The sequence below is a fragment of the Volvox carteri genome, assembly GCF_000143455.1.
Source record: "Volvox carteri f. nagariensis unplaced genomic scaffold VOLCAscaffold_32, whole genome shotgun sequence".
NCBI classification, from domain to species: domain Eukaryota; kingdom Viridiplantae; phylum Chlorophyta; class Chlorophyceae; order Chlamydomonadales; family Volvocaceae; genus Volvox; species Volvox carteri.
In genome coordinates, this window is record NW_003307575.1 from 884,731 (window position 1) to 894,813 (window position 10,083).

A 10,083-nucleotide genomic window follows, 5' to 3' on the forward strand; every position below is an offset into this window, starting at 1 on the left:
TTTGCCTTTGCAGACTCGTTCATGAACGAAGAGAAGCAATTTTTAATGTGGACAATCGGACTTGATAGGCATGTTGTTGTATGGACTATACAGCATTTCGCATTCGATGACTGACGATCATATTCGCAGCCAGCTGTCCGGTTCAACATCACCACCCAAAGCATGGGGATTATATAAACAACGTTACATAGTCCAATTAGCTTAGCGTCATCGATGCGCGAAATCAATCTCGCGCATTTCGAGAGTCTTCTTGCGAATGTCCCAGGGGACTAAGTTGCGGCGGCAAACAACTGCACTGCATCAGAGTGCTTCACGTCAGCGCCGCTTCATTCACGCTAACACCATTCGACAACAGCTGACACACCAGATAGGCACAATGCCGACCCCATAAGCCAGTTTCCAGGCACCCTCATGCCATCCAGGCACCCTCACGCTAACTATATACAAATCCTGACAACGCAGCACACCGCCAATGCAAAATACACAATATACCAATAATCCACGCACATCACCCACGCATCGTCCACCTCGCCCAAAATCTACCAGGTTATCCAGCCGCCGCCTCGCGACTGATATATAATACTCGTCCTCCTCATATACTGCACCATGAACCTACCATCCCATTGGCAAAATACGAAGCAGCTCCGAAACGGATTCTTGCTTTCTGTAGAGCCACACAGCCAAACCTCCACTATCGAGGTCAGTCGTCCGGCCCCCGCCCCGCCCCACCCCACCCCCACCCCCAACAACAACGCAATTTTCACAACACGGTCCTGGGTCCCAACCCACCCTGGAGCAGCATCCCTCGGTAACCGTCACAACATCCATTGCAGACGATCTTGCCACTGACTGAAAGCAAAAACGGTCTGTGCTGCCACCACTGCAACACAAACCAATAGGGACACCGTGAAACCCTAAAGTTCAAACGCTATTGATGTTGCTGCACACCAGATAAGACTAATGGAGCATATTCTATCGCACAGCATGAACAACATAAAACCTCAAGCTGCAAGGCCCATCACTGCTGCTGTAAAACAGCAACAAACGTTGCCTTCCTAGCACGTTTCCAGCACGTACAATACAACCTGTCGGAAGTCTGACGTCATCACAAATGGAAAAACACAAGCCTTCGGTCTCTAGGGCTCATCATGTGCGTTACGCCTTGTACACCTACACCAGAAATACATACATATACAGAAACGTACATACATACATACACAAAGAAGCTGTGCCCATACATACACGGCTCGCCATCCCTGCACTGCAGTTTCGTTGCCGATTGCGCTGATGCAGTGCAGCCACTAGGCTGTTGTGAGCCATGCAGTGAAGGGCAGCTACTTCCAAAAGACAGCGAGATCGATCAATGCTGCGCGTGCGCGCGCGTCTGGGCAGAGCACGAGGTCACACCATTCCTGCCTGCCTGCTGCGCTTACCGCTCCTGCGTACGCACGCACCCCGTGCCTTTCAGTTTTTGGCCGCACAGTGCCGTCGGCGAGAACACATACATGACTGCGGTTCATTCGCTATATCAAAATAACCACCTGCTGGAGCCTTCAACAACAACATGCAAATCAGCCTCAGCCTGCCTGCCAGCTAGCGCACTCCTCAGCCTGCCTGCCAGCTAGCGCACTCCTCAGCCTCTGCCTGCCAGCTAGCGCACTCCTCAGCCTGCCTGCCAGCTAACGCACTCCTCAGCCTCTGCCTGCACAGCAGGAAAACCCTATTCTCGTGCTCTCGACAATATCAGCGTGCATCAGCCTGCTGCCTGCATCCCCAAACCTGCGTAACAACGTTGTAGAAAAGACCTGCCCTGCCACAATCCTGCAGTCCGTACCTGACTGACCATCACATCCGTACACATATTTGTTTATGGCGACACACATCGACACACATGCAAAAAATACAAAATATGAAGTCACCAGAGCCCATAGAATGACATCCTGAGAACACAAAACAAACTAAAGACTAAAATTGCCAACTCAATCCAAATCCAAAGTCAAACCTCGCGCAACACAACGGACTCTGTGAGCTGATGGAACACATCGAGATGTACTGGCTAGACACACTACCATACAACTAGTAGGAGGTACTCCGAGAAGCGAAATATCACGCCACAATCCCAAAGCTGCTCCTCGAGCAGAAAAAGAACACACTCGAAATGCGCGCTTACGTACAAACATACAAACATACATATGCCGCCGCACACCCAGAGCGACAGGTCCCACTCTTTTCGCTACACAAAACAACAAAACATGACGGCTAAAACTGCCTTCCTCCCGCAACCTTGCCGCAACCAACAAGAAGGCACGCAGGGACTTTCCCCCCTCCATGTCTTGCCACAGAAACGGCGCCCCGAGGAGGCGGCGATGTACGTCCCCCTTTCCACAGCCACCTTTCGCACCAGTCGCAGCAACGCCCCAAGCTCAACGCCCCAAGCGACCGCGTTTCCCTACGGGGGTTCAACTCAGCGCAGCGCAACTCAGCGCGCTCAGTGTGTCCCGATGCACGTGAAACAGCCGTGCATTGCGGCGCAAAAAGCTCGACTCAAATGCCCAGGGCACCGCTGCTGACCGTGGATCTCAGCTTCGCGGACAACATTGTTGAGCGCCGGAAGCCGCCGCCAGTGGTGCCAGAGCCCGTCCCGCCATCGACACCACCACCACCACCGCGACCACCTCCACCGCCTGTCGGACTCAGTGCCGTCGTCGTCGTCGCCGTCGTCAACAGCGTCGTCGAGCCGCCTCCAGGGGAGCCATGCATGCTCACCACACGGGCCTTAGACGCGAAAGTGGGAGCAGCGTAACGAGGCACTCCCACCATCACACAGCTTCCTGCCGTGCCAGCAGCAGCCGCAGTTACACCTGCGCCGCCGCCGCCATTGATATTGCTATTGCAGCTGTGGAAGCTTCGGAGCGCGGGCTGGGCCGGGGCACCAGGCGACGCTGACGCAGCTTCTGCTGCCACTGCCGCGACTGTTGTTTCTGCTAGCGTATCCAGGTCAGCTCGACCAGGCGAGGCAGCAGCAGAAGAGGCCGCAGCCCCGGGTTCAGCCTCGCTTGTTGATACAGGCGTACATACGGTCATAGCTGCGTCGTTCTTGGGGCTCGTGGTGTTGATGAGTTTCCGTACCACCGGACGTTTGTCGCCATCATTACCAGCGCCGGGGCGCGAACCGCGGACGCGAGCCGACGGGTCCGCCGGACCCACGGGTCGCCTGGCGGTAGCTGGCGTAGCCGTTACGGCGGTTGTTGCAGTGGCTGCGATTGTTGTTACGGTTGTTGTTCCTGTGGTGGGAGATATCACCGAGCGCTTCAGCTGCTTGGGGCTGATGGCGCTGACCAAAATGCGGGGTGTAGCAGCGGCAGCGGCCGCAGCGGCAGCCGCTGCAGCAGCTGCTGTGGTGTTGTCCTTCCCCGGGCCGGTGACGCCGCCGCCGCTCGCCGTGGGCGACTTGCGCGGCGCCTGTAAAAGCTGATTCTGGCGGTGCTGTTGCGGGTGCTGCTGCTGCTGCCTCTGCAGATGTTTAGATTGTTGTAGCTTCTTAGGGCTGGGGGTGCAGCGGGCGCCGTCGGCCCTGGCGGGGTTGCCACTCGCGACCCTCATCAGTCCTTCCTCCGCTTCCTTAGCAACACAAGGGGCCCCGCCGCCGCCATCACCGCCGCCGCCATCGCCGCCGCCGCCATCGCCGCCGCCGCTGACGACGACGTTAATCCTGTCGGACTCCAACCAGGTTCCAACAGGAGCATGATCTCCCTCGTAACCTGTCGTCGTCGTCGTACCTTGGTTGCCCTCGTCCTCGTCCAGCTTTGCCAGCTGCTGCTGCTGCTGCGATGGCTGCGGGGACTGCGACTGCTTGTCCCCTTCCCTAGCGTGGCAGACGTCGCTGGCGGAGGGTGCGGCAGGTTTCCCCCAGGCTGCGACCCGGGACGTGCACGCGGGGAGGGGGGGGGTTAGGGGGTTTAGGGACGCCGGCGGGTAACAAGGCAGATGGACAACCAAAGGGCTTCTCCTTTTGCCCCTACTTCGGTTTTCTGGAAGGAGGCGCCTGCTCAGTGTCCGTGTACAAGGGTCATGTAACCAAAAGGGTAAGACTGATATATAACGAACAGGACATAAAACTACTACTATCTTAGTTAAGGGTTATTTCCCACGACGGCCTCTCTCTCACCATCACAGTCATCACGGTCGTCAGGGTCGGGTAATGTGCGCGGGGTAGACAGCTCATGGCCTGCCGGAACGGCCCCTGCGCCGCCGCTGTTGCCGCCACCATCACCATCACCGGCCCTAACACCAACACCACTTTGCGCCGCAACAGCCTCCATGTCCGCAAGGATATGCCGAATCTCGTCCCCGTTGTTGTTGTTGACGCTGTTGTTGACGCTGTTGTTGGCGCTGTTGTTGACGCTGTTGACCTCTAAAACATCGGAAGTGACGCAATGGCGCAAGGCCGCTGGCTTTAGCTTTAGCGGCGCAGGCTGCGGTGCTGGTGTTGGTGTTCGAGTGTCCATGTTCGTCGGCTGGTCGGCAGATCGCGTTAGGACGCCGCCGCTACCGTCGTCCCCAACTGCTGCAGATCGACTGGCGGGTGCCGCCAGCATCGGCGGTGGCGGCGGAGCTGGAGTCCCCACCGCAGCCGCAGCCGCCGTCGCGGCGGCAGCAGCGGTGACGACAGCGGTGGTGGCGGTGGCGGCAGGCCTTCGAGGAATGGTCGGCGCAGCCGGGTCCGACGTGGATTCCACAAGCCCACATCTGCTGTCTTCGGGAAGGTGTTTGAAACCCGAATTCAAACTCAAATCTGCGGATGGTGGTTGTGCTTGTGGCGACGGTGTCGAGATGGCAAAGGCCAACCGCATCTGCTCCGGAGGGTCCTCCTGCTCTTCCTGCTGCTCTTCCTGCTGCTCTCCAGTTGCCATCGTTTGAGCTGAAACTGAAAAAGGAAATGATGCACAACCCACGACGCCGTTGCCGGCAGCGCTGCTGCCTGGGCCGCAGTAATCAACAGCGGGAGTAAGGACTGCCGCCGCCGCCGCCGTCTCTTCGTCACCATCTTCGTCTTCTCCATCGATATCGTGGGTGTTGTCGGCAACGGCAAGGAGCAGGGCGTCCAAATTCCGTGGGATGAGGGTGTTTCTGGCTGCGTTGGAGGGAGATGGGGGAGCCGAAGTGCTCGGAGCAGGCACTGTCCTGGAAGCAGGGTGGACCACCAGCGGCGTCGACGGAGTGGGGCCCCTCCCGTTGAACAGAGTCTGCAGCATTTCGTCCCAATATTCCACAATGCAAGCAAAAGCAAAAAAACATTGCGCCAGCAGGGGAATAAGGGTAAACATGGGCGTTTGACCACATATTGACAAAACGCACAGAAGTAAAAAATCTGGGAAGGAAAGGATGGGAGGGAGTGTCGCAACGAAAGCTGGTTCTCCACAGTCGACGAAAAAGGAAAGGGTAACAAGAGGAGGAAGAGGAGTGCGCAGTGAGCTGAAGTTGTTGCTAATTAATGGTCGTGGGATTGGTTGGAGTGGAGCCGGTGGGGAGGTAAGGGGCAGGGGAGCTAGAAACTAGGGTCCAGGCGTTGTGTGGATGTTGGCTTCCAGCCGGCCAAGATAACGAAAGAGGAGCCTCTGCGCACGCGACGAACGCGCACCTGCCCCGGGGGAGTCGGACGCATAGCCGTGGCGTAGACATCATCGCTTAAGTAAGGCACATGGCTGGGAGTGCAGATCTGCAATACAGGAGGGCAAAGGTTAGCAATAGGATTGTGCTTAAGAGACAACCGTCATGCGAACTTTAAGCGGTTGCTCGGCCCCGCGGGCCCAACGTGCGACCGACCTGAACTGGCGTTGCAGCAGCATTTGCACCAGTGTTGCAGGCAGGCGCGTCTGCTTTTCCGTCTTCGAGCCCGGTTCCCTTGCGAGCTTTAACCTTGCGGACGTCCTCAGGCTCCTCTCGCACGTCCCTGCATTTCGTAATCAATTTACTTGCTTGAGAGCGTGTCCAGGGAAAATTGAGAATGAAAAATCTCGTTCCGTAGCCAAACCACGTTAGGACTAACCTTTTGCTCGGCATGGCGTCGAAAAAGCGCGCGTAAAGAGCACCCAACATTAGGACAGCCATCAATAAGCTCGCCACAAGCCCCCGTAATGCATTAGTTAAAGGGTCGAGGAAGGTGCTTTTATGTGACGTTGAGGTGGAAGCCAGCGAGCTCATTTTTAAAAAGCTATCTCGAAGCTGGACCGTAACCTCAACGTCTTCGTCTCTTTTGTGTAGATGATAATTCAGGGTCCCGGGTAAACGCAAAATCTTGCTGCAAAGACTGCCGTGAATTGCGTACGAGCCTGGCGTTGTTCGAGCAGCGCTGCGGCAGCGAGCCTGCTTCGTGACTACCTTTTCTGTCCTGGCAATATGTTAGCACGGAAAATCATTTAGAGATACAGCACGGATATCATTTAATGGTATATGCGTGTTCGCGTTCTTCGCCACTGGTGGCGCCCACTGTTTGGCCAGACCGCATCGTACATTGTACAACTCCTCAACTCCTCGATTGAATATTGCAAAAAATTGGACAAGCGCTTATCCTTCACCCATGAGCTGAAACTGAAAGGCTTGTCTCTTGAAATGTTTAAAAAGCACCTTTCCGCGCTTTTCGTCAACATAACTTCTCAGCAGTTAGTGCGTCGATTGGTCGGACCACCATTATCAGGTGCAACGGCACATGCAGCGGTAATCACGCACCTTATCAAAACATAGGACATTGGAGTCTCCACATGCCCGATCCGCCTCGGAACGCGCACGCATAGCCAGCTAAGGGACACAACACCACCATCCCTCGCCGCAGCACGCCGCTACCGTGTGCGACACGCCAGCTCCCCAAACACCCATGCATATCCCCTGTCAAATTGACAACCATCAGCCACCATCCGCCCTCTTCAACTTGCCTTCGCACAACCACCCTGCCTTACCTCGCCCTGGCCCTACACCGCCCCTTCAATAACTCGCTTCCGTTACCTTCCCACACCACACGTTGCCGTCTCCAACACCGTCCCCGTCTCTGGGCGCATTCCCGCGACCCCTCCCCTTCAGGCGTCTTATCCCTCCTCCCTCCTTCCGCCTCCTCCGCCTCCCTCGCCCGGTCAGCTCCCTTGCCAGTTACCGCAGCAACCCGCCAACGCCTCCCCACTGTCCTCCCCACTCTCCTCCACTCCAATTTAAACCACTGAGGACTCCTGGTCCCAAGTCTTTTGTCGAGCCTGCGGCGACCCCGTCCCCCCCCTCCCCCAGCCCTCTCTCCGGTACGCCACCAGCAACCCTGAAGTCCCCACACGTATGACATACATACGGACAGACACACAATCCCATACATTTCCACCCTCATCACACCCAAACCTTACATTTTCACACACACAAAAAAAAACACATCTCACACTTGCATGTCACGCACTTCCACATTATTTTTACACTCCCGGGCTGCTTAATACCTTTTCACATTTGCATCCGGGAGTTGCTTTGCTGTCCGGCGCCGCTGAGCCCCGCGGCACTCGCGCTACTGGGCGCCCCGGCCAACACCTTCAGGTCGGGGGGCAGCCGCTGCGGCAGTGTTGGCATGCCAGCCACGTTTCGAAGCTCCACAAACGTGGGGTAGGTGCGCAGCCGCGCCTTCTCCACCTGCCCGCGCAGATCCGCTAGCTCGTTTTGCTGCGCCAAAGCAATCTCCTTGAGCTTTTTGTGGGTTACTAGGCTGCGCATGCGCCTGCAAAAAGGGTGCAATAGCATACTTACATACATACAACTAACGGCCCCTAGGCTTTTGAGCCTCTCTGCTCTAGCTCTCGTGTACGGGCTGGCTCGTTACACCTCTCTAGGTAATAACGCACCCGAGGTGTAACATACATACATATATACAGGGGGTATATAAAAGGGGGGAGAGAAAAAGGGAAGGGAAGGTTGGTGGGAAGGGAAAAACACATTGCCGCGAAGATAACGCGAAATACAACACATAGCAAAAAATGATTGCAAGAAAAGGAATGCAAAACGGCAAAAATGGTGTGAAAATGATTTCTGCAACTGTGCGCGTATCACATGAGATGATCCCATGTGCGGTGGGTGGGTCCCTCCCTCTGCTCCTCCCCCTTCTCGTCCTCCTCCTTCTCAAGCTCCCCTCTCACCTCGCCGCCTGCTCCGTGGAGCTCTGCATGCCTGCCTGCAGCCGCTGCTGCTCCTCCAACACCTTGCCCAGCGTCACCAGGTGTATGGCAACCTCCTGGTTTTGACCGCTGCGAGAAGACACCTCGCCCGCCAGCTTGGCCAGTCGCCGGCGCTTGTCGTCCAGCGCCTTGATGTGCAGTCGCTCTCGCTGCTTCATGAGGGCCTCCAAGCTAGCCGCCTCCAAGGCTGTGGAGCGGTCCTCGCCGTCCTTGAGAACGGCCTGTCGTGGGTTTCGTTGGTTGTTGGGTTTCGTTGGTTGTTGGATTGAATTGGTTGTTGGATTGAATTGGTTGTTGGATTGAATTGGTTGTTGGATTGAGTTGGTTGTTGGATTGGATTGGTTGTTGGATTGAATTGGTAGTTGAAAGTCGGTTTTGTAGAAGGGTTCGGGCACGGGCGGGAGGGGGGAATTCGTATGTGAGGAACGTAGGGGAGGGAAGGGAGGGCCGGGCTGGGCATGGGCGCATGGGACGAAATTTTATTGCGAGAAACGTTTTTAAATTGTTGCTTTGGGTGGCGAGAGAGAGAGAGAGCAAGAGAGAAGGGCTCTTACGGACGGAGGAATCAGCAACTGCAACAACGACCCCTACAACGATCTCTCCCACTAAAATCACACAAAGTGGTGGCAAAGCGGCGAAAAGCCAAAACCGTGGGGTCGAATAACCAACCCAACCATCACCTCCTCCATTTACCCCCATTTCCAAGCTGCCCCCAATACGCATGAATACATGCTTTATCCATACATGTACATATATATGTATATATGTATACATGTATATGTATATGTACATATGTAAGGCATAAGGCATAAGACATATACACCACCAAGCTACAGCTCATCAAGCACAAAGACCATGCAAGAGCAACCATGCAAGACTCCTCCACCATCCTGGGACAACTGCATCCTTCCTCCCTTACCTGCATATCCCTCGTCACGTGCAGCAGCTGCAGGTCCCGGATCTTGGCACGGAGGTCCTCCAGCCGCATGTCGGCAGCGGCCGCCTCCCACTGGGCGGCGTAGATGCCCCGCTTGAAGTCCTTCATGGCTGTCAGGATCTCAACCTGGGCGGAGGTGGAGGAGGTGGGGCCGGGCGGGGGGGGCCTAAGGGTAAGGGCAATGTGGGTGATGCGGGCGATGTGGGTAATGCGGATGGATTTGGACGCGGGTGGTTAGGGTACTAGTAGCAGTGGGGCGGGGAGAGGGCCCACTTGCGGACCCCGAGAAGATATACCCCGCCCACCCGCCTACCTACCTACGCACCAAACACACCCCACCCTCAGGGGCAGTAATAATACACGGCCAGTAAGCTGGCCCCGCTGGCTCCACCCTTCGTGAGTCCGGAGCCCACTGTAACAACCCCCCCCCCCCACACACACACAGACGTCCATACACAGACGTCCATACACAGACGTCCATACAGGCAAACTCAGCACCACAGGCCCGCTCCGCACCTTCTTGGTGCCCTTGCCCAGCACCACCGCATTCAGAGCCTCCACCACAGCTTGATTCAGCAGCCGGGCATCCGACATGTCGGCCGGCGCCCCAACAGGCGGCGCCACCTCCACCTGACCCGCCAGCAGCCGCAGCTGCAACTCATTGTCGTACGCAGACGTACGGCGCTCCGTACGGAGCGCCGTGATGGCCGACATGAGCTCGTCCATCTCCGTCGCGAGCCCCGCCTCGCGAGATTCGAGCTCTGGCAGGTCACGTCGAGCGAGCGCCAAATCGACCTGAGTTGCGCGCACCGCCGCCTCAGCTTCCAGCCTCGAAGATCTGTACAGCGTGAACTTTTCCCAGATTCCTGGATCCAGACCCTCGGGCTGAGCGAGGGGTCCAATGTGAAAACAGGATTGTGGCCGTGACCGCCGTGGCCGCCGCCTCCA

At 56.6% G+C, this 10,083-nt stretch overlaps 1 protein-coding gene across 1 annotated transcript in view; it reads right to left on the minus strand.

The window, feature by feature from the left end:
• Window positions 1-5,641: 5,641 nt before the first annotated feature.
• Window positions 5,642-10,083, minus strand: part of fap43 (flagellar associated protein) — a gene marked incomplete at both ends in the record, with an annotated part of 13,572 nt that continues 9,130 nt past the window's right edge. The window contains 6 exons of the mRNA XM_002952841.1: window positions 5,642-5,719; window positions 6,730-6,798; window positions 7,561-7,744; window positions 8,160-8,419; window positions 9,118-9,261; window positions 9,652-10,020. Coding sequence (XP_002952887.1) covers window positions 5,642-5,719; window positions 6,730-6,798; window positions 7,561-7,744; window positions 8,160-8,419; window positions 9,118-9,261; window positions 9,652-10,020 — 1,104 coding nt within the window. The remainder of the gene's footprint in view (window positions 5,720-6,729; window positions 6,799-7,560; window positions 7,745-8,159; window positions 8,420-9,117; window positions 9,262-9,651; window positions 10,021-10,083) is intronic.